Source organism: Coffea arabica, chromosome 7e (assembly GCF_036785885.1).
Source record: "Coffea arabica cultivar ET-39 chromosome 7e, Coffea Arabica ET-39 HiFi, whole genome shotgun sequence".
NCBI lineage: Eukaryota > Viridiplantae > Streptophyta > Magnoliopsida > Gentianales > Rubiaceae > Coffea > Coffea arabica.
Window position 1 is genome coordinate 28,618,396 of NC_092323.1, and position 25,254 is coordinate 28,643,649.

Here is a 25,254-nt window from a genome sequence, read left to right on the forward strand (position 1 = left end):
AATAATTAATTTTATTATTTATTTCTCTATTAATACGAGCCCCTTCATTTCCTTTTAGTTTGATATATAATTTGCTCCCTCTGGTCAATTTTGCAATGTCAATTTGTTAATATTCATAAAATAAAAGATAATAAAAAAGGGTATAGTATATTAATTAGAAAAAAGGAGCAAAAATAGATAAGAGATAGAAAAATAGATTTTTTTCTGTGTTTTATAAATCTATTGCTTTAAATTGAGAATTGTCTATCAAGTGAAGGGCATTTTAGGTACTTTACTATGTCAAGGGAAGTAAGTGTAATTTCTTAAACCTAAGGGGAATTGAGTGAAATTGTTTGAAACCTCAAGGGAGGTTTTTGAAATTATCCCTAGAAAAAAAAAAACCGAAAGCCTTGCTCTTGCTTATATACGGCCATATAACCATAGATGGCCTACACCTGGTTTTCCTAAGTTGCGGCATTGGCAATCCACACTTGTACAATGGTGGCTAACCAATTTGTTTTTTTTTTTTTTCCTCTTTTTGGGGATGTGGTATTAAAGAAATACTGATATTATTGTTGACACTCGTCGATGGCTGAGTGGTTAAAAATGAAAGTTGGTGAGAGACTCGTGATAGAATTGTCACCATTGTGTACGTTATGACTCGTGCAACATAGCAAATCCACTTCTACTAAAACTCTTGCAAAAGATAAATTGAAAATTTCAATAGGAATGGAATTCAAATCCTCCCTCTTTTTAGAATTGCTAGTACATGTTTAAAAGTTAATGTCATGCAAGTACTAATTTGTTCACAAGTTTAACAGAGCAAGTAATTGACATACAAATTAAGAGGCGTTCAATGTCATGAAGCAGGCTTTATTTGAAAAAAAAAAAATAGAGCCAACTGTAAATGCATAATGGAATTATCAAATGCCTTCTAAGTCATAATAATTAGTGTGTGCTATTCCCAAGTGGCAGGTACTGCATTCTTAAGTGGTGCCATTCCTAGCAAAAATTTGGCTTTAATCTTGTACATTATCGTGTAAAGGTCACAAGGCCTAAAACATGTGCTAAAACATTTATGTGAATGTTTAACCTGAGAAATTATGGTTTAAGTTATGTATTACCTTAGAACTAATGCACTTATCCTTTATGGAAGGTTATGTCGAAAGAAACTTGTTTTAGTAATCAAATTGGAAATTTGCATTACACTATTATTTTCCTTTTCTCCATTGTTCTAGTTAAATGTCGAGTAATTAGATGAATAATGTCCATAAAATGCCAGCTAGCTTTCTGGCTTGCATATTATTGTTAACTAGTGCTCAATGCACCCAATGAGTGTGCAATCAAAAAATATATAATATCTATGGTCATATATTTTAAATAAAATTTTTATTACTGAACCATACTTTAATCTTTTAAATATTTTCCATGAAATAATTTTATATTGGTAGTTATAATATTTAGGGATAGTTAAGTTGAAAACATATTGTTAAATAGTCAAAAGTAAAAATAATCATGGGTGGTTATAGGTAATTAAAGTAAAGGGATAATTTTAGAAACCTCCCCCAAGGTTTCTGACAATATCACTAGCCTCCCTGAAGTTTGTAAAATTACACAAATATCCCCTGCAATTAAAGTTTTGATAACCAAATTAGTCCAATTAGAAAAAGTAACATTTAAAGAGTACTTTAAAGAGAGAGATGAAACTTTGATTCCACAAATACCCCTTATGCATGTATATAAATTGTATTAGTAAAAAAATAAAATTAATTAAAAATTAGAAACAATTAATACACACATTTTATTACTCAAAAAGTTTACATTTAATAAATGAGACAATACAAATAAGCAACAAAACTACACTAATGATCACAAGATTCAACAAAATAGATTAATCATCTCTTTTGACATGATGTTTGCTATGATTTTTGTGATTTTGAACAGAAAAAATTTCGAATTTTCCTTTTCTTTTTCCTCCATTTTCTTTTACTAATATCTAACGATTAAGTAATTAGAGCACTAATTAAATATTAGTAACTAATTAACAAAAATAACTATTAAAAATTTCTTTAATGATGAAAGATGACTTATATTTACAAAATAATATCAATTGATATACCTAATGAAGGAAGGAGGGAAAAGAAAGGCAAATTTTGAAAAAATGTTTGTTCAAAATCACAAGAATCATAGCAATATATCATGTTAAAAGAGATGACTCATCTGTTTTGTTGAATCTTGTGATCATTAATGTAATTTTGTTGCTTATTTGTATTGTCTAATTTATTAAATGTGAACTTTTTGAATGGTGAAATGTGTGTATTAATTATTTGTAACTTTTAATTATTTTTATTCTTTTACTAATGCAACTTATATACATGCATAAGGGGTATTTATGGAGTCAGAGTTTCATTTCTCTCTTTAATACTTTTTTAATGTTACCTTTCTAATTTGACTAATTTTGTTATCCAAATCATAACTTCAGGGGAGGTTTGTTTAATTTTGTAAACTTCAAGGAAGGCCAGTGATATTGTCAGAAACCTCAGGGGAGGTTTTTGAAATTATCCCAAAAGTAAAAGTAGTTTTTATAAGGGCAAAAAAGGAAATCCATAAAGTGTTATTTCCAACATTAACCCCAACCCCTTCCTTAGTAAAAATAGATGGGTATTTATAGGTAATTAAAATAAAAATAGTTTTTATAAGGTTAAATTCATAAAATGACAATAAATCTTAAATTCCAATGTTAACATCAAACCCCTTCATCATTGCTTTATATGTAGTGTAGATACTAATTTAGTAAAGACGTTAACAAATAAAAGTTTCCACATAATGATGATTTATAAAGGACAGAAAGTTGTCGCATGTTACCAAAGAAAAAAAAAAAGTCCATATCTTTACTGCCCTTTTTGGTTCTAGGAAACCACTAAGGAAAGTAAGAGAATGGAAAGTAAATTCCTGGAAAACCCTAATCTTTTCTTGCGTTTGGTTGACAAAGGAAAGTATTAAGAAAATGAAAAATAATTCCGAAGAAAATAAATCCTTTGTTTGGATTATGGGTTTTGTAAAAGGAAATATAAATGGAAACAAAATTTAAAAAAAATGAAATTCAACTATACAATTACCAATTGCACTAAAAGTTCAAGAATTTCGTTAATTTTTTTAAATATTTGATAATTTGAGTTCATAAAATGTTGGGAATTTGAGTCATTAACTTTAAAAAATTTACCATTTTTGACTGATTAACCAACAAATGCACCAAGAACAGAAAATTAGGTTAAAAAAGGAGCTAAGATAATAAATATGCAAAGAAAAAGTAAGTTAGAAAATACCGGTTAGTAATTCAAGTGCTACATAAATTTTTATCCTTTTCTTTTCATAATTGCTTCAAACAAAATTTCTTCGTTTCCATTTGGTCACCTTACATATCTTCGAAAATCATTTTCACCTTTGCGCATAGTCAATGGTTAATAAGGTAGTTCATTAAGTTGCAAGTAAATAGAACATTGCAAGGTGGCAATTCGAGCAACAAGGACGGGTTTGGTATACTGAGTAATTGGTGTAATTGGATCAATTCATTCATACCAAGTTGAATATCAGCCTATTTATACAAGTACAAATGAATAAGCCAAAAATGATCCATGTAAATACCTATGCTCATTTATTTTAACTTTTTACAAACTTATTTAAATTTATTTATAAACTCAATTATCAATTTATAGCACTCTTCGAGTTTAGACCCAATTCCTATTTTTGAATATTTATTTATAATACCCATCAAGTCCAATTACAATTTTATCCCCGTTTAGTATGTTGCAAAATCACTTTTTATTTGATAAATAGAACAATAAAAATACATAAATTTGAACTAAATATTATGTAAAAAATTTTCATAATTTTGAATTTGATTTGCAATTGCAAAGGATGATAATCATGGTACTTGACATTGCCTGGATTGACACATACAATTAGGGATGGTAATGGGTCGGCTATTTGATCCATACACATGTACTTGACATTGCCTGATCTGATACCTACGAGTATTCAATTCGATGGTTAATTCGATTAAATAACGGATGAGTTATCTGTCAGGATTTGATATTTATGAGAAGTTACCGATAAGTAACCCAATATAATATAATAAGAGGATCATAAAAATCCAAGACTCGATGCTTTAGTGGGTCGAGGATAGCCGATGGACAATCTGAAATCATGAGTGAGAGGATTTGGTAATGGGAATTAAAACTAGTAGGTTTATCCAATAGAATTTGGTAAAATATTTAGATATGCAGGGAAGAGGGATTTTTAAGGTTAGCCACCCCTATATACAAGACAAGCAAAAATAAATGATCGTGAATCTGAACACATGATTCATACTAATGACCATGTTTTCTTAACAAAAAATTTGGCTATTCCTTTTCCTGGAAGGGGAATAGGTTAATATCTTTTTTATTTCAGGCAAAATGTAAAAATTTTATTGACGTGATAAGTAGGGAATTTACCAGCAGAGAGCAAAATAGCTCAATAGTACCAGCTATACAAACTATGGCATCTCAGTATTACACCTAAGAACTGGGCTGCTAGACATTGATAGAAAGAAAACAAAACTAAAAGAGCCCGCCATTCATACTGCCACATCTTCACCTGCTTCAATTACCATTTCACTCGAAAATGCTATGGGAAAATCCTCACTCCATGGCCAGCTTCCAATTTTCTTTTCGCCTAGGAACAGCTGTCCAAGAAACAACCAATTCTTGGAAGCCATCAGTGATATCGAGTCTCAATGTCCTTCAAGGATTAATTTTTCTGCATGTAAGCTTCTCAAAGAAAAAGTCATCTTCTTTTTTTCCATTGATCAAGAATTTGTTTTGACAAGAGTTGTATCCGCTTTAACTCAGAAAGCTTTAGATGATAACATGCAATATGGATGTAGCATCTTCCTGTTACATTCAGTTTTGCTGCCATTCCATCAATTCAATTGTATTTTTTCAACTGGATAGTGAATGAAAACTTCGATTCCTCAACTTTTAGTTTTTCTGTACAAGCCATTTATGAATACAAAGATACATCCTCTAGATGCACTTGTACTTTCTGGATGAGAAATGTGTAGTTAGTGTTGAATCGTGCATCTACTCTGTCTACAGCAGAGCTGCCACCCTTTTTCATTGGTGTAATGATACAACAGAGCCAGTTGATGATTGGAAGAAATTCTGCATTTTCAGTTTGCAGAAGTGACATGGCCTGTTGCTCGAAAAAAGAGCCTGAATTTTCTTACTCGTTTATGTGATCATGGCTATTACCTCTTAGTTTTCATTACATATGATTTGCAAATTATCATTGAAGTTTGCAAGACCACTTATGCCAGTTAGTATCTTGGTACATGTACAGAATATATCAACAGTGTTCAATCCAACCACAAACTGATCATAAACATGAACTCAAATGAAAGAGCATGATAGACTCAAAAGCATCGCAGGAAAGATTCTGACTAAATCAACATACTTTGAACCAAAAAAGAACAATTACGAATAGTAATGAAGCCTCTCTAGAGCACAGCCCATGAACTGTGCTGAGTTCGAAACATTAGAGTTGTTTTATGCTTCCTAGTCATGTCGAATACTTCACATTTCAGACCAAAGAAAAGATCCAGAATGCCTCCTTCAGTTGCTTCTTGCACAGACACAAATCCCAAACTGCCAAATCTCAGTGGAAGTCCTATATAATTCGAAATAAAATGGGCGCTTCGACCTGCAACAGATGACCAATTCCTTCGTTTCCGCACATTTTAGTGAGCAAAGGGATTGTAGGCAAATTATACTTCCAAACTCCTCACCAAATTCTTTGATTCCTTTTCCCTGCTGCTTTACCTCTGCAACCAGACGTGAGAAACAAATTCCAAGGGAAAGTCTTTCCTTTTCCTCACTACCTTCCATGAGCCATTTAGTGTCTATGGGACAAGTAGAAGCCATCTACAATTTTCTATATTACTCTGACTACAATACATAGAAGGAACTGATAAGTGCAACAGAAGATTTCAGAAATTCGGATGATATATAGATTATTCCCTTAAGATTATTCCAGATCAACTCGATAAAGAGGAAAAGAAAAGCATGGAGAGCATATTAGTGTGACAGACAATGCCATGACCATGGTTGTCACTGCAATCACGAGAATTCTGAACCTACAAAAATTCAATTCAAGGAACCATGAATACTAATGCAACTGAACTGATTCAACACATATGAATACCACTCTACAGAAGTAAAACTATCCTAATGAGTGGAATCAGCACCATAGGCTTCATTGCTGTCATCCAATAAAGGAAATACTATCTGCCAAAATCAAATTAAAAATTCAGTTCCATTGCAAAAAATTCATCCATCCAAATGCCTGGGTTTCAAAAGTAAATTTTCTACATTTGCATCCCTCAAGAATATCTTCATGTATCAACCATGCACCTGCAACAGTACAGAAATATATTTCGCTGCCAATGAACAAAAGAGAACAAAGATGGTCAACTTGAAAAAGATTTCGTGGAGCATTTTAACTACCTCAAATGAATTGTTTGCATGCCCTCACAATCCTTTCCTTGTAAACTTGCTCTTTGTACCCTGCTTCCTTCTGCTACCATTTTGCAAGAAAAAAAAATGCTAAGTAGATCTTCAGCTAGCTAGGAAGGAATTGGACCTTCAACTCCAGTAAATCTGCAAAAAAGAGATAAAACAGAGTGATTTTCCTGTTACAAAATTTTGAAGAATTTTTTAAACCACCTAGGAAAAAATAGGCAATAATTTACCAACTAGTCCAAGCTTAGGCCTTTTTCGGGAGTAGCAGTCAAAATGGAAGCCATTGCATGTATAGTCAGGGCGAATATAACACACACATTCAATACTTAAATTCTTATAAAAATGTAAACCAATATTGCAACGAGAAGAAGTAAGCGGTAAGGATAAAATTATAGTTTTCAAAATAAAAGAACCCAAACTACTAAATGAGTATATTTGATTTCGAGGAAATAGGGATTCAAAGACTATAATTTATTGAGAGAAGTTTGATCAATAGGATTGAGAAGAAAGAAACCTATCTCTAAGGGCTACAACAATTCAATCTGTATTCCAGACCACAAAACGGACAGGACACTAGCGTATAGGAAAGCTAAAGCATGGGAATACATAACATGAAAGCCACCAAGAATGAAAATAAGAGCATGACAAGTAATAGAAGATAACATATGGCTAAAAATAGTGGCACTCAGGACAGGATCGGATCATCTTAACTTGCATGTGACACCAGTGCCAAGATGCATTTAATTCATTTTAACCGTCCAATCCACATAAACTCGACCAGATGCACCTAATTCATTTTATAGCCCCACATATTCAGCATCTGCAAAATCATTGCCAAAAAGCCAACCCATTTTATTTCTCTTTCTCATTTTCCAAACCATATAGATACCAGATACCAAAATAAATGAAACTAGACATGAATTGAACCCGTGTTAATGAGAACCTAATACAGAATCTTTTTTAACATTCTGAGACGCATATAATCACTCCGCTTTCATCATATTCACAATCATGGTTTCAAATTTTTGCATTGCAGCCTTTGTCCCAGAATCATAGACACCAAAACTAGTTACAATGCAACCATGTCAATGCAATGTGCTAGCAAATGAAAGCTATCACTCAAATGGACTTTCATATACTAAGAATGAATTTGCCTGACCTTGAAACGTCCATAGTCTATTTTAAATGCTAATGCCTGGAACAAATTTGAAGAAAACTGGAAAAGCATTGAAAATTCAAAGAAGAAAAAGAACGAACTATAAAACCACTGAAAATTCCTAAGAAAAAGTGACAGACCACAAGTATTTCACTTGAGGCAATGCTTTGTGATGCCTTGGAATGATGCAACTGTACTTGCCTGAGGCCTTCTTTCTCCGGCAGTGTTTGGCGCGTAAGAAGTTGCTTACATGATAATTATTTTGAAAAAAAAAATCACTAGGATCAAACTCTATGATATCAAATTTCTCTTAAACTAGCTAATTAACAAGGATGAGTAAAAGTAAACCTAATTTATGCATGTAATCTTTAGCTCCATTGATGATATAACCATGTTATGCTGATCAAGGAGGTCAGTCAATTAAAAGCAACAGCCCCCAAAATCAACAGCATTTACAACAGCTATATAGCATAGCCTTTCACGTTATTAAGTGTCCTAATACAAAAGTAAAATTTTGGGTATAGCAACTCGGAGATGATGCTGTAGGAAGAATTTTGGCTCAACTCCAGAAAAGAACGTAAACTAACAATTGATTTTTCTATAAACTCAATCCAACTTCTCATTAGATTTCAAGAGATTTACAGACCTTGCAATATGTGTTATAAGATGATTAGACTTGGTTACCAAGAAAATTTCGAAGAACTACATGCTATCAATTATGCAAGATTTAGAATCTAGGAGAAAGAAATACAGTCTTGTACAAAGCATAACAGTGCTATTAATTACTTAGTAACCCCTTACTATCATATTGATGTTATGTGACGCAATAGCAATGAGATTTTTCCCCGTTTAGATACATAAATGAGATAGGAAATTATATCAACTCTAGACAATGGTCTTGTTCTCTATAATGAGAATATGCAGCAAGCTAGGAAGGAACCAATTTTCTGGTACTTGATGTGTAAGAAATAGGGATTACCTGCTCAGCAAAAATCAGACCATATATGAGGATCTACTCCTCTACTTACTGCCGTCAACAGAAGATATAAGGAGTTCTCATATTCCATAGAAATTCCTGAATGGTTTATAAAACAGAAATTAATTCAGTAGAAGAAGAATTGTCTAATTTTTCAACATATGGCATTCAGTTGGTCATATATATTTGATAGCTAACAAGGATATTTGGATTGAACGTCATTAACTTTAAAACCAGATAAAGCCCACATACCTCCTAGGGCCTAATATGACTGTACCTCATAGTTTTAATGCAACAGGTTGATCATTATATTGTTTAGCAGAACAATAAAAAATGAATTGAATAAAGCCAGTTACCATAGACTAACATGCATTGGTCAAAGTTATCAAGAAAACTATATCCAACACTAACAAGCTGAAAACAATAGCAATCAAGTAGGTCCCACAGATTCACGTATCAACAAATGACTCAACTCAGACATCAAGAAATGACCCATTAGTTTCCCAAAAAGCAAAGATTCATAATTTCCTCAGTATCAAGATGAAGTATACTTCTCAACATAATTTGTTAAATTCTATAGAACTTGTGTTAGCTAAACAGCACCATATACATATTAACAGTTGCAAAGAAGTTTATTTTTTGTCTAACAATTCAGGCGTCAAAGTCACACTGGTAACATCCAAGAAAACTATCTCAAAAATGCCTACAAAGAGGAGAACACAAAAAGAAATAACCACCTGCCATACTTGCTATATAAATTCTCAATTGCCCCAGGAAAGCACCTACATGGATTTCCTTTTCAACAGTTCAAATTTCCAAAAACTTTCCAATTGCCGCCAATCCATAACCCCCCAAAATTGCAAGAATCTGCAGAAAAAGCACAAAAAAATAAAGAATCTAAAGAGGTTCACTTTAAACTACAAATTTCTTCACAAAAAAAACTCTGAAAAGGACACGAGCCAAAAGAAAAAAAGGAACTAGTAATGAATATGTCAATAAATTAGAAGAGTTTCTGTGCGTCTATAGGCAGGAAAAATTATTTACAACTGCCAACAATTTCTAACAACTATTAAAATCAAAAACCTTTTTTCTTTAAAGAAAAGACAGCCAGAAGAACACACAAGATTTGCATTCAGAACCTAGAAAGGTATACATAATTCTGCATAGACAAACAAAGCCATTCAAGTTTTGAAAATAAAGCTCATAATTCCACCTTAAATCATATTGAATTCAACCAGAAAATACAAAAACACGATAAAATTCCATGTTTTAATCTGTAAAAGCTTCAATTATGGGATTAACGTGTAAGAATTCTTCATTTGTATGAAATAAAAGTATCTGAATGAAAAATTTGCACATACTAAAATAGTTATATCTAAAGTCTAATTACCTCGCATTTAAATGGCAACACCTAAGAGAGATTCCTCAGCGATAATTAGGAATTCAGAGTTGGAGAAGTGAAACCAGCTCTGTGATGTTTGGATCCTTCAATTTATGCACAAAGACTTGGAAATGAAGAGAGATTGACACTAAAATCCTCAAAAATGATGCTGCTATTGATCGGAATTTATGAATGATGAAGAAAATTGAGATTAAAACACAAATAGGGATTAAATCTAGCCTTCTTTCTTTTCATGAAACAGAGAACTACTAGAGATAATGGAGGAGAAACACAATTGAGTAGAGGGATACAGATTGAGCTCTTCTGGCTGTAAAGAGAGAAAATGGAAGAGGCAGTGAAAGAAGGGAAGAAGGGAGAGAGAAAATGGAATATTTGCTCGGGAAATAGATTCCCGAAAGACAAGTAATTTCTACTCAGGAAAATGTATTTAGCCCCAGGAAATATAAACTAATTTACAGCCCCGTCATTTAGAGTGTTCTTAATAACGGCTTTTTCCTTTTCTGCCGCACTAATGCCACAAAAGCCTAAAAGGGTTGTCAATTTTGCAGCATAAATAGAATTGTGCCGCCTATCAAATGGCGTGTGTGATAACGACCTTCAAATCCTGGTTTCCCATCTCCATCTGTTCTTGCTGAATTTGTTCTACATAACTTACGAGAGACTTGCGACAAAATTCCACCTCAATCATTTCAATGGTAGAACTTTCCCCTAAACAAAGAGGGACCTCTTCCAGCCGTAGACAGCTATACAAAACCAATTTCTCAAGATGAGAAAAATTATCAGAATTATAGGCAGTCCAGTTGCAAAGATTCAATCTTGACAATTCCAAGAATCGGAGCTTAGAGAATTCCCCTTCTTGCATTTCCCATTTTTCCCCCATGAAGGACTTCTTTTCTAATTTAAGCACTTCAAGATTGGGCAATTTTCCAATTGTTGAAATTTCACTCCACGGCCATTTATTGCGTGAGAGAGTGAGCTTTTTCAAATTCATTGGGACTTCAAACTTGCAGCCATAAAAGCGATGCAGCTGAAGTGATTCTAGTCGACTCAAACTGTCTAGCTTGACAATCCCAGTCTGATTTCCAGCATCTGCATGCACGCATTTTAGCCTACGAATGCTTGGTAACTTTTTCAGTATCTTCTGCAATTGTTCACCAAAGCAGTTAATTGCAAGGCTAAAAGAGTCTAAATGATCTAGATTTGGGGAGTTTTCAATGTCGCGAGTGGGTAACGTAAAACCACTCGGCGGGAATGTTTTATTCCTTTGATGTCCAAGTGTTGAACCACTCGACTGCGGAGACTCTGTTCTCCTTAGATGTCTCAGTGTCTTAATGTTCCAGATAGTATTAGGCAACCGAGCAACAGCATTGCCTCCTACCAGAAATGTATGTAACCTTGAGAGGTTGTCTATGGCAGATGGAATGGATGCTGAATACCACAAGCTAATTGCCAAGTATCTTAGGTGCACAAGCAATAATAATTCGCTTGGAAAATTGCCAGAAATAAGCATGTCCCTAAAATCTAAAACTCTAAGAAGTTTTGATTTTAGAAACCAAATGGGGCCATCATGCAGCTTTTCTGAACCCATACAAGCATAACCAAAGTAGAGCAAACAACGTAGTCCAGGAAAAAATGGCCTTGACATAGCAAGCTCCTTTCCGCTCATCGAATACATACACAGTCGGTGGGGGCTGGGTCCAGTAGAAGTAGAAAGGTCATCACCCCAATTTGAAATCTGTAGAAGGTCATTACTCCCATATGAAATCTGTAGAAAACTTTCTTTTTTGGCCTTTGCCACAACAAACTCATGTACTAAATCATGAAGTCGGCAAATTTTGGCACCAGCAAGAGTTCTTTGTTCAGTTACCATTACCAAACTTCTACCAATCAAATCTTTCAAGTAGTCTTCTGCCACATCATCTAGACTCTTCCCTTCTATCTTTTGGACAAATCCTTCAGAGATCCAAAGCCATGACAACTTTCGGACAGGAATATCTTGGTCTTCTCGAAATGCACCTATGTAAAGAAGGCATGGCTTCAAATATTCAGGTAAATGAATGTAACTCAGCTCCAATGGTTCAGTGCTATTAGAAGTGTTGGAATTGAGGCTGTCTGCAAATTCTTGCCAGCAGTCTGGCTCAATTCTTGAAAGAATTCCAGCAAAAATGACAACTGTGTGAGGTAGCCCCTTGCACTTATTTGCTACTTGCATTAAAACTTTGATTAGCGTTGGAGGACAATCTTCTTTGCCAAATATCTTCCTCAGAAGCAATTCAAGACACTCTTTATCACTAAGATGGCAGAGATGGTGAGGCTGGCTATCAGATTTAAATTGCAAAGACAAATTCTCAATCCTGCTGGTGAACAGAATCCTGCTTCCATTTGCATCGTTTGGCAACGATCTTTCCAACAAATTCCATGCCCCAATGTCCCACACGTCATCCAAAATGATAAGATACCTATTTCTCTTCAAAAGCTGGAAGAGCGTCACAACCAAATCATCTTCATGCATCTTAATATATTGATCATGACTTCCACTACCAATACTGGACAAAATTTGAACTAACAAATTCTGCTTGCTGTATACTTGGGAAATAGTACACCAAGCACGGAAATGGAAGTGGCCTAAAATTGAAGGGTGATGGTAAATTGTGTTGGCTAATGTTGTCTTACCAAGTCCAGCCATACCCACAATTGAAACAATATCTAGTTGGTTTGAACCCCTGGTAAGCCTATCTGCAATTGTCTTTACCTCTTCATCAAGACCCACCAGAACTTCATTCAGTGCTAGGGTACTGAGTTGTGATTTGAAGTGAATAGAGTTGTTGGCAACTCTCTGAGCTTCATCATCATTCCTGATGCTGTCAGAGACTTTAAGGGCCTCAGTCTTCGTATGCTTGATATCTCCAGCAACAGTATCCAAACATTCAAGTCTATCCCCAAGCGCAACAGAGTCGATGACAAACTCTGCCTTGTAGGCCACCTCCATAGCACCATCCCAAAGAGCTTGAAATTTCACGTTCTGGTTGCGCTGCTTTGCAATTTTCTGTAGGAAAGATCTTAAAAATAAAAGATCTTCTTGGATTATTTGGATTTGATCCTTTGGGGAAGCAATCGAACCGGCCTCAGAAGTTGCTATTTCCTGGAGATTCTCTAAGAAGAAATCAATAGAGCCCAGCTCGTTAGTCCTAGGGAATCTGAGTGATGATGATGATGGAGGATGCGTTTGTGCAACTTCTTGCATCACAAATTGGAGATCTTTCACCAAACGAGAAATTGCAAGATCTGTTCCCTTTGCCAAGCCATGTTTTATTTCATTCACTGAAATGGAGCAAATTACAATTCCTAAATCAATGATCACAACTCCAATATGATCCTTCATTTTGTCAGGTAGAGCATTGAAATTCTCTTGCTTCACATGGAGAAGGATACTGATTGACTTTACTCCCTCATGGAGATTCAGAATATGATCCTGCACAGGGACCATAAAAGTGATGTGAAAATCTAGTATCTGCCTAAGAGCACCAAGGAGAGAGTCAACAAATTCTGCCACTATATACTTGTTCTTCTCTGGAACAAAAGTGAGTGGTGACCTTGATAGTTCTTTTGAAGCTTTCATGACGTGTACAGAAGTTGCATGAAATTGGGGATCAACAAGCTCAATCTTGCGATGCAGTTGAGAAATTTGAAATTGGATGTCATGGGGCACCCTTTGATAAAAATAAGACAAATATACGTTTCTCAGCCATTTAGCATTTATGACCATGAATGTATAGTGAGCCAAGAGATATATCAGTTGCATTGGGTCAACACCTTGCATTGTAGCAATGTCAAGTATATTTTTTGACAACTTCAGCTTCTGTAGAAGGTCTTTGGTTAGGTCAATCATATCTTGATCAAGTCCTGCTCTCAACTTAAGGCAATTCATGAGGCCATTGACGATGAAATAAATTTGGTTGTCTCCAACATCTGGCAATGGCAATTCCAATAGGTGTGGGTTTAAAAATCTCTCACACAAATCCTTAATATCCATATCGAAGAACCTCTCAGTATCCATATAGAAGAACCTCTTACTTTTCTCCAATTCGATGAGCTTTGAAATCAACTGACGGAATTCCATAAGTTATCCCACGAAATGATTAATAACCTCGTTCCAAACTCCTGAATAACCTGCAAGAAAAGCAGAGGATAATTTTTAAAGAAATTCACATGAACAAATGTCTTGCTTTTTTTCTTTTCTTTTTTTCAAAAACAGATTTCTGGCCAGCTTAATCTAAATGATTACGAAACAATCAGCTAACAGGTTGGAAAATAAGTAAAGGCCAGAATCCTCATGTTCTATTTTTTATTATAAAGCAAAAATCCTTTCAGCCTTTTTCCCCCATTCTTTCTTTCACTTCACACACAGGGTTTTTTCCCCTTCAAATATAAGATAAATATAATAATTTGTCAAATGATAATGGCAAAAGCCATGAATTACAGTGAACAGATGACTAAATACAGCAGCTTGAGAAAAGAAACGTTTTAGCTTAAGTAATGAATATTAGTCAATTATTTGAGCCAAAAGAAGTTTTTCTTATGCTTTTTTATCCCCTCTTGAATTTACTTTACCTGTTCTTGACGAGCAATCTTTTATGGACTTTAACAGCAGAGAGACTGACTGTAGAAGCTGCAGCCAACAGCAAGAGCTTCGCCTTGCCTATCAGCTGCCACCTGTGTAAAATCCAGCAAATTTATCGAATTAAATCAGACTTTTAAGGGACTAATCGAATTTTCAGCAGCTGTGCCAGATATCTAAAAATTCTACAATTGAAACTCCTTTAGATTTTACTAAAAAACATGCAATGGGCGACCGCCCTTGATTTTCTTTTATGCATATACACATATCCCTGTATCCTGCAAGTCTTATTGCTTCATCATTTAAGAATTTTTTATGATTGAGCATAGAATTCCCCGATTCTTAAGTCCTACCCCTCTTCTGCTGAAAAAAAAATTCAAAAAGATATTGGGCAACACATTTATTAAATTTCTCTACTGTGATAGTGTTTTAAGTTGTTGGGCATGACCGACCATTCAAGTCCGTTTGATTGATTAAGAAGAAGTGTAAGTGGCGTCAAAGTTAATTATGAAGTGCCAAATTCATTCGATTCCCTAATGAAGGTATAGAAAGATGAATAGTAATGTATCATAAGAATATGAATAATTCCCTCAGCAAATTTCTATAAGAAAATTTACAATGTCTAATTGTAATTCAAAGTCATTCCTGTCAATTCGCTATGATTAATACCTAATTTTATTTTGTTAAACAAATAATTGGTAACTTGGAAGAATTACTAATAAATCTAATACCTTTTGGGATATTTTCTTTTTAAGAATCTTCACAGTAAATCATTGCATGTATGTAATACTAGAAGAAAGGATATTTGGAGATATAATATTTACGTGTTCAATTGTTGTCTGATTTGATGGGAACAGAATCACCGTATTGTAAGTGCAAAACTAACTCTTCAAAAGAATAAGAAACACAGTTTTCAATCAAATAAATAAGGAAAACCAAAAGAAAGTTAGAAAAACATATAAGGCACTTCGGTTTAAGTTTTCCTCTCTATGAGGTCTTATTAGATACATTAATTAGAAAAATCTATGCTTTAATTACCAAATTTATTGCACTATACGATGCTCATGTGATTTGACTTGTTCTAGGTGAAAATCTAAAGGAGTTTCAATTGTAGAAATTCATTTTAATGAATGCCAGTTCGTATCTATAAGATAGTCACTTTATTTAGAGAAAAATTATTGCATCAGTAACTATTAATTAGCACCGATAAGTAAGCTTATCAAGTATTTAGCCTCCAACTGACAAAGGGTAAAATAGTAAAAAACCCAAGCATAAGGTATCAAACAACTAAGTAACTGATTCTGTTCTGCATCTCTCTCATTCCGTTGTTTATATTTTTCCTTCAACATAGAGAATATATAAACAGCAGAGGAAATGAACTCATCAATCAACTTGTTTTTTTTTTTTTTTTATTTTCGATTTCCTTGAATTTAAAAATACCTGTTGTTACTGAGCACTGTAATCAGCTCTATTTGAAGAAATTGACTGCAGAACTCCGGCAACCAGCACTAGCTTCGCCACCTCCCAAATAATTGCCTTCTACTCCATTCAGTAGTTAAAACTCAGCAAATTTATCAAAATAAATGCAAATTTTTCACAGGAATTTTTTTTTTTTTGAGAATTAGACAACAATACAAGCAGATTTCTGAGATTCAACGAATATCTGAAACGAGATAGTTTACAGTTCTCACCCAAAAAACAATGTGTAGAATATGCTTTTCGGCCACAACAATGCCGCAGCCTTTTGTTTTTTCAAATAAACAACAACGGTTTTGTGAAGAAGATGCTTTCCACATTTCACACCGGGTAGTAGTGCTTTTCAACAAACTTTTGTCGCGTCCTTTACAGCAGAAAATGAGTCATTTTGTGGGCCTCAACAATATTAGTACTAGTTGGGCAGGAAGGGTGGACCCAAATTGATTATCGGACCAGAACTGAACCGCCATCAAATCAGACGAGCATCTTTGCACTTGTTGGTAAAATTTTAGAAAATTCTGAAAAAAAAAATGCAAGTTAAGGATCAACGTATACCAAAGAGTGAATTAAACCTCTCCCTAGTGGCCAATCAACATCTCTAGAGATACAACTACTGTGACGGCCCCACCTCTCCCTAAGGCGTATCAAAGGGTTCGGCGGGTCGCCTGTCCAACTCACACCAGGACTCAAAACTCTAAAACTAGAAAATAAAGTTCACACCAAAAGTAAGTTCTATGTACTCTATTATAGCTTCAAAGGTTGCATAAATTAGTACATCATGTCATATATACCACCAGTACCTGAAAGTAAACCCTAGAAAAGCTGATAACTATAACCACCACGACAAATATATACATCTTATTAGCCAACTTATAACAAGTACAATTCAACTATTCTATCGCCAAAATTGTAACCACCTTCCCGAGCGATCCCCGCGTCGGCCCCCTGCTAAGGAAAATAAATGGAATGGGATAAGCTATATGATTAGTGAATAACCAGGGGTAAAATGTAAACTCACATAATTAAACAAGTGAATCAGGATATTTCACATCCACAACAGAAAAGTAACAACACAATGGTAGGATACGGGTGGCTCCAAAATCAATTCAATTCCCCGAACTTGAACGCCAGTTGACACTCCGTCAACCAAAGTACTCATGGTCCGTAGACTCCACTTAAACTTCCCCGTTCACCTTATCAACCCCCGCTGGCCAGTCAACAGCACACAGCAGCTCGAGCGAAATAAAATAACTTAGCTTTCGTCAAAGCTTTAACAAGGAACTAAATCCCAAGTTTAGCATGGAACTATCTTCGACCAAGCCCCAACTGGCTCGAATAGTTCGTCTAACCCTTGGAACCAAGCCCTGAGATATCCGATCTCTCAATAGATGGTATCTCTCGACAAAGTACATAACAAAGTACTTACCCCAAACAACACACAGCAAATGGGGTTCAATTCAAGTCATGTAATCACCCCCATCAGCACACAGCAAAAGGGTGATACTCAAGTCATGTAATCACCCCCATCAGCACACAGCAAAAGGGTGATACTCAACATAAGGCATATATTCTCATATAGGAAATCAAAACAATGGATGGGGTTAGGTCGAGTGAGATAAAATACACTCTCGCCTAAGTACCCATTTAACATATACAAATCACTTTAACAATTCCACATCAATAAACAACCCAATTACTCACTTGATAAAGTTTGGTACGAAAAACGATACAAGTCACTGAGTTTGACCGTCACTGTCAAAAGCCTCACAGTGTGTATAGATAGAGTATATGCACACATAAGTGAAACGGCTATACAATAGCAGTTTATAACTGAAATGATTGAGAACGGTAAAAAATAATCAAAAAACGGTATAAAACGGGTTACACGATTTTGATCATAATTGGAGCTGTGGTTATCGGATCAAAATGTACTAGCTAGTGTCTTGAAACTTAGATAAAAGGTTACAACTTTCATGAAGACACCTCGACCCAGTTTTTAGGGTATTCAAGTCATATTTACAAAATACAGAACTAGAACTCCAAAGGCTAGTTTTTGTTTCTCGTGAAAATTTGGCGGCATGCCCCTTGTGTTTACCCATTTTTCAGCCATTTATGGCTTCAATATTTTCTTCCAACAACCCCAAAGTTACACACAAAATAATCTCATTTCAATAGCCGTTCAATAGGTTCAAGGTCATACAAATACAAAATCAAGCTAACAACATGTGCGGAAATGAAGTTTAACAAAAGACAGATCTGATGTGTTTTTGCGTAACGGACACAACCGGGGCTACACATATCAGATTGAGGTGTAACTTATACCGTTTTGAAGATAAGGCAGAGAGCTACAACTTTGGTGAAGACCACCTAGTCTAATTTCTAGTGTAACCCAGTCAAATTCCCAATTCACAGAACCAAATTCCAACTAATCGGCTAATTAACTGTACTGCCTTCAAATGGCCATATCTCAAGTTACCAAAGTCCGTTTAAGGCGTTCTTGGAGGTGTTGAAAATCTAAGACAAAGTAATAAAACTTTTATGTTTTGGCAAATGGCTAAATCAGCACGAATCATAGTGAATAGACACGGTCAATTGGATGAACTGTCTAAAACGGATCACTGGATGCATCCTAGGGCAGTGAGGGTATTTTGGTCTTTTAATAGGCGACGTTGTTCAAATTGGGCTGAAATTTTGTAAGAAATCATAAAATGTCATTCTCTACAACTTTCATGTTTTGTGCTAAGCCTAGTTCGGCCTTTAACATGATGAAATAGAACCGGACAGAACTGAAGCTAAGATTTCCAGAAATCTGGAATTTTACGGTTTCAAAGGAAACTTTCTTCATTTTTTGCTTCAATCACCACCACAACCTCTTATATAAGCTCAAATACAACATATACTATCATACAGCAAGTATAGGCAGAAAATCATTCAAACTTTATCTCATTGTCATCACTACAATCACCCAAAATCACATGGACTAAACATCACAAGCAAGTTTACAAGGTATTACTCAACTTAGACAAAACTAAGGGAAGTAAATATGAAGGTCAGCCCATATACCTCTCAAAGATACTTCCAAGAATTATGCACCACCTCTTCTTGTGATCTTTTCCCCTACCAAGCTATCCAAGTACTCAAAGAAGGATTTAACAGGTTTAAAATCCTGTTTTTTTTTTCTTTTCTCACTCAAATGCTTCAAACTCAAGATGAAGTGAGGTTGTTCTCTCTTGCTCTCCTCTCTCTCACTCTCGGCTGTTATGGTGCAGAAATGAAGAGCTTTTGGAGTTATTTTTAGAGATAAATATGGTGTTAAGAAGGCAAGACAAAAGGTTTGGCAAGAAACCATAGGTGAGTGACACTTGTCACCACCAAAGCCATCCAAATTTCTCTTTCTTTTCCTTCCATTTTGGGCCACATGTTTCGGTTATAAGGCTGAGAATGAGGGGGGATATTTTGCAAAAATATCAAGGGTATGTGGTGGTAAGGAAGTGGTGGTCAAGTGGTGGGTTCAATCGGTAGTGATCGATACCCGTCGGTTCGAGCCGTTTTTTTCTTAAATCACGTATACTAGGGTTTTTGCCTTCTAATCACTAAATTATTATTATCACTTCAAATCATATAATATTTCCTCATCCAAAAGTCACTCTTAGCTACCAAATTTGTTCCTCACTCCGTACCGAATAGTCACACTATGAAAAAACGTGAAAACCCTAATTCGCTCGAACTTGAAAACGGACAACGAAAACCCTTACTTCTATATTATTTACACTTATTGTGGTGTGATTGGGTAGTAGGGCTATTATAAAACCATAAGTTCCAAATAAAAGGGGATTTTTAAGAAAAAAACGTGAGGGTTTTACAATTCCATAAATTGAATTTAGGGTTTCGGTTAAAATGTGAGAAATTTGAGAAAACGGTCAGTCACAAGTGAAACTAGGGTTTTGATTAGACTTTTAGGGTTTCAAGTCTTTTAAAATAAAACAAGGTTTTAAATCAAACCCAAAGAAATGACTTTAGTTTCTTCTTTAAACCAAAATAATGTTTTAAAATAAAAATAAACTAAAGAAACCGTAATATCCTCTTTGAAACTAAACAAAAGATGATCCTAAAAGTTGGGGTGTCACAATCTCCCCTCCTTCAAAGAATTTTGTTCTCGAAATTGCAATCAACGAGCTAAGGGTTGGAATACTCGAGTTCATCAGTAGTGGTAAAGATTATCTCAAGAATTGGTCATTCTATATATCGCAATCTAAGATCCAACCATATAATCCTTATCTCACAGTCTCAATGGTCTTTAAATATCTTGTAAAACGAGTAGAAAGAAACCTCAATATGATGGAAAATAGGGAAGGTACCTTCGGAGATTGCCAATGGGTCTGTCACCTCTTGGCTTCCTATTGCATAGGTCCTTGCCGGCACTTTCGGTCGATTACCCGTGGCATCAGTCGACTTAGACGTGTTCCCTTCTGCCCTTGACAAATTTCTTTCTTTTGGTAGGTGAGGACACTGAGCAATCAAATGCTCAGCACTACCACATCGGTAGCATTTCTGTACTTGTCCTTTCTTCCAACAATTATTTTCTATGTGATTAGCAGTCCCACAATATCCACATGCCATTCTAGGTCCTGATGTCGGACCTCCTTGTGAGGTACCCCTTTGGGTCTCTCTCCCTACCGGATTTTTCTCAATATTTCTTTGATTTGGCATCCCAGTGTATCGTGGTCCACCTATTCCTCGACCCTTCTTAGGTGGTGGCTCGCTCCCTGAGCTCTGTCCCTCAATATAACTACTTGTATCTGGGTGCCTTCTTTTCTTATCATGAAAGGCTTTTACTTGACTCTTAGTACTTTCAATTCGTTGTGCCTTTTCAATCGCTTGACTATGAGTCTCCAATTGAGCAGCTATCAGTGTTTCCTGAATCTCCACATTCAAACCCTGAACAAATCGACGAATTCTCCTTTGGTCTGTCAGTACTAATTTTGGAGCAAAACGAGAAAGTTTGGTAAACTGTGTCTCGTACTCCGCCACACTCATAATCCCTTGACGTAGGCGTATGAACTCATCCTCTCGCCTTTCCTGAACAAGTGGCGGTAAGTACTTCTCATTAAACTCACGAGTGAAATTCACCCATGTCCATGGGATTTACTCTCTATCCCATTTGGCTCGAATCACATTCCACCAGGCACGAGCTGCTCCCTCAAATTGAAAAATGGCGAAAGCTATCTGCCGTTCCTCCGAGTATCCTAACGCAGCAAAAATGTCTAACATTCGCTCCAACCAACTCTCCGCTATATCAGGGCTAGGTCCACCCAAGAATTTTGGCGGTAGAAATTTCTGGAACCGTTCTAAGGTACGGTCCTCTCCCTCATGATTTCCAGGATGCTGTACTTGGCTTTGACTCTGTTGGTTGACCATTTGTTCTAATAAATCAGCCATTCGCTGTATGGCTGTAGCTACCTGGGTTTCGGCTTGTGTATTCGCATTTTCATTGGTTACTCCTTCGGTTCCTTGTCCTCGTCCTCTACCCCCACCACGAATCTCCATTTGATGGTTTTATAGTTTCTATAATTGGGACAAAATATGATACAAGATCAAAGTGTTGAAAAGTAATAAAATGCATGAAATATTCAAAAGATCAAAATGTATACATATATATACAAGTCACGCCAAAAATATGCACAATATAATGCACCATATACACCAAGGGACATTTCAAGTTAGACAAAGTCAAGTGCAGTAAGTACTATATATGTAGGCATTAACATACCACAAGTAAATGACATGTAGGGACAATGCAAGGGCAAAATGAAAGAAAACGCGACTTGTCGTCCCACACTCAGTGAAAATCACCCCTGTCCGGTTTCTTACTCCGCTTCCCAAGGTGCCCATTGATCTCTTGCACTCACTCTAGCCAGACAAAGTCTGTTCATGTTCCCAAAATGCAAGTCTCAAGTACTTAGCAGCACCTCAACTCTGGAGTACTCAGACACGAAAATTCAAAATAAGATAATTCACATCTCGAGCTGGCCAGCCCCAAGAATAAACTATCTACATTCGAAATTTCTACCTGACGTACCTATCTATGGTTCTCAGATACCATGAGAAAGATTTGAAGCCTATAACATTTATGATCCATAAGTTATGCTTAAATGAGCACTTAGTCCTTCATACTTATTCACCACTTGGCCCAAACTCACTCCGCGCAAAAACCACGCGAAGCAGGCTCTGATACCTCATGTGACGGCCCCACCTCCCCCTAAGGCGTATCAAAGGGTTCGGCGGGTCGCCTGTCCAACTCACACCAGGACTCAAAACTCTAAAACTAGAAAATAAAGTTCACACCAAAAGTAAGTTCTATGTACTCTATTATAGCTTCAAAGGTTGCATAAATTAGTACATCATGTCATATATACCACCAGTACCTGAAAGTAAACCCTAGAAAAGCTGATAACTATAACCACCACGACAAATATATACATCTTATTAGCCAACTTATAACAAGTACAATTCAACTATTCTATCGCCAAAATTGTAACCACCTTCCCGAGCGATCCCCGCGTCGGCCCCCTGCTAAGGAAAATAAATGGAATGGGATAAGCTATATGATTAGTGAATAACCAGGGGTAAAATGTAAACTCACATAATTAAACAAGTGAATCAGGATATTTCACATCCACAACAGAAAAGTAACAACACAATGGTAGGATACGGGTGGCTCCAAAATCAATTCAATTCCCCGAACTTGAACGCCAGTTGACACTCCGTCAACCAAAGTACTCATGGTCCGTAGACTCCACTTAAACTTCCCCGTTCACCTTATCAACCCCCGCTGGCCAGTCAACAGCACACAGCAGCTCGAGCGAAATAAAATAACTTAGCTTTCGTCAAAGCTTTAACAAGGAACTAAATCCCAAGTTTAGCATGGAACTATCTTCGACCAAGCCCCAACTGGCTCGAATAGTTCGTCTAACCCTTGGAACCAAGCCCTGAGATATCCGATCTCTCAATAGATGGTATCTCTCGACAAAGTACATAACAAAGTACTTACCCCAAACAACACACAGCAAATGGGGTTCAATTCAAGTCATGTAATCACCCCCATCAGCACACAGCAAAAGGGTGATACTCAAGTCATGTAATCACCCCCATCAGCACACAGCAAAAGGGTGATACTCAACATAAGGCATATATTCTCATATAGGAAATCAAAACAATGGATGGGGTTAGGTCGAGTGAGATAAAATACACTCTCGCCTAAGTACCCATTTAACATATACAAATCACTTTAACAATTCCACATCAATAAACAACCCAATTACTCACTTGATAAAGTTTGGTACGAAAAACGATACAAGTCACTGAGCTTGACCGTCACTGTCAAAAGCCTCACAGTGTGTATAGATAGAGTATATGCACACATAAGTGAAACGGCTATACAATAGCAGTTTATAACTGAAATGATTGAGAACGGTAAAAAATAATCAAAAAACGGTATAAAACGGGTTACACGATTTTGATCATAATTGGAGCTGTGGTTATCGGATCAAAATGTACTAGCTAGTGTCTCGAAACTTAGATAAAAGGTTACAACTTTCATGAAGACACCTCGACCCAGTTTTTAGGGTATTCAAGTCATATTTACAAAATACAGAACTAGAACTCCAAAGGCTAGTTTTTGTTTCTCGTGAAAATTTGGCGGCATGCCCCTTGTGTTTACCCATTTTTCAGCCATTTATGGCTTCAATATTTTCTTCCAACAACCCCAAAGTTACACACAAAATAATCTCATTTCAATAGTCGTTCAATAGGCTCAAGGTCATACAAATACAAAATCAAGCTAACAACATGTGCGGAAATGAAGTTTAACAAAAGACAGATCTGACGTGTTTTTGCGTAACGGACACAACCGAGGCTACACATATCAGATTGAGGTGTAAATTATACCGTTTGGAAGATAAGGCAGAGAGCTACAACTTTGGTGAATACCACCTAGTCTAATTTCTAGTGTAACCCAGTCAAATTCCCAATTCACAGAACCAAATTCCAACTAATCGGCTAATTAACCATACTGCCTTCAAATGGCCATATCGCAAGTTACAAAACTCCGTTTAAGGCGTTCTTGGAGGTTTTGAAAAGCTAAGACAAAGTACTAAAACTTTCATGCTTTGGAAAATGTCTAAATCAGCACGAATCATAGTGAATAGACACGGTCAATTGGATGAACTGTCTAAAACGGATCACTGCATGCATCCTAAGGCAGTGAGGGTATTTTGGTCTTTTTACAGGCTACGTTACTCAGATTGGGCTGACATTTTGTAGGCAACCACAAAATGTCATTCTCTACAACTTTTATGTTTTGTGCTAAACCTAGTTCGGCCTCTAACATGATGAAATAGAACCGGACAGAACTGAAGCTAAGATTTCCAGAAATCTGGAATTTTACGGTTTCAAAGGAAACTTTCTTCATTTCTTGCTTCAATCACCACCACAACCTCTTATATAAGCTCAGATACAACATATACTATCCATACAGCAAGTACAGGCAGAAAATCATTCAAACCTTAACTCATTGTGATGCGGATACGGGTGCGCAACAACTTCAACTTTGGGTCAAGGACCCTTTGGTCAACATTGATGGTCCGATGACAAGATCAAGATCCAAGAAGGTGAAGGAAGCTTTAAGAGTCTTGATTATTCACCATACAAGCAAGGAGCATGCTAAGTTTGAAGAATTGATGGACCATGAAGTTACCTTGCTCACTTGCACATTTGAAGTGCAAGAATGATCTCCTACTTGGTAGATTAGTTAGTAGTTGTTTTAAAGCTGCCTAGCTTAGTAGTTGTGAATCGTACAAAGGACATGTTGTCCTTGAGTTTTAATCCGTTAGTAAGTTTCATTAATTATTAGGCCTTATCGGGAAGCCTTAAAGAGCTGGCTCTTTAAGTTTCTGACCGAATTTCTGGCTGGAATGTAGGAGCCGCTCCTATATTTTAGGTAGATTATCAATCCTTACTCCAAACGGATTTACCCTAGTTCTGGCCTATAAAAGGCACCTCTTGTATGAGTAAAAGGGAGATATTACA

General features: G+C 36.0%; 1 protein-coding gene across 9 annotated transcripts; it reads right to left on the reverse strand.

Moving 5' to 3' along the window:
• Window positions 1-5,411: 5,411 nt before the first annotated feature.
• LOC113702105 (putative late blight resistance protein homolog R1A-3) lies at window positions 5,412-16,531 on the reverse strand. 9 transcript variants are annotated; one of them, XM_027223099.2, is made up of 9 exons: window positions 16,383-16,531; window positions 16,132-16,230; window positions 14,685-14,786; window positions 14,148-14,243; window positions 10,062-14,042; window positions 9,409-9,538; window positions 8,675-8,770; window positions 6,525-6,677; window positions 5,412-6,431 (listed from the first exon to the last, which is right to left on the reverse strand). In XM_027223099.2, the coding sequence occupies exons 4-5, from the start codon at window positions 14,191-14,193 to the stop codon at window positions 10,645-10,647; spliced, it is 3,444 nt and encodes a 1,147-aa protein (XP_027078900.2). In that variant the 5' UTR covers window positions 14,194-14,243; window positions 14,685-14,786; window positions 16,132-16,230; window positions 16,383-16,531; the 3' UTR covers window positions 5,412-6,431; window positions 6,525-6,677; window positions 8,675-8,770; window positions 9,409-9,538; window positions 10,062-10,644. The 9 variants fall into 9 exon arrangements, with proteins under 9 accessions (XP_027078900.2, XP_027078899.2, XP_027078896.2 ...); XM_027223098.2 differs by adding an exon at window positions 7,251-7,359 and having other exon boundaries at window positions 9,418-9,538; window positions 10,062-14,243; XM_027223095.2 differs by adding an exon at window positions 7,251-7,359 and having other exon boundaries at window positions 10,062-14,243.
• Window positions 16,532-25,254: the final 8,723 nt, after the last annotated feature.

What these genes read in the sequence shown, in the direction of transcription:
- LOC113702105 (XM_072059320.1), bottom strand. Translation starts at nt 14,193, where the DNA reads ATGGAATTCCGTCAGTTGATTTCAAAGCTCATCGAATTGGAGAAAAGT.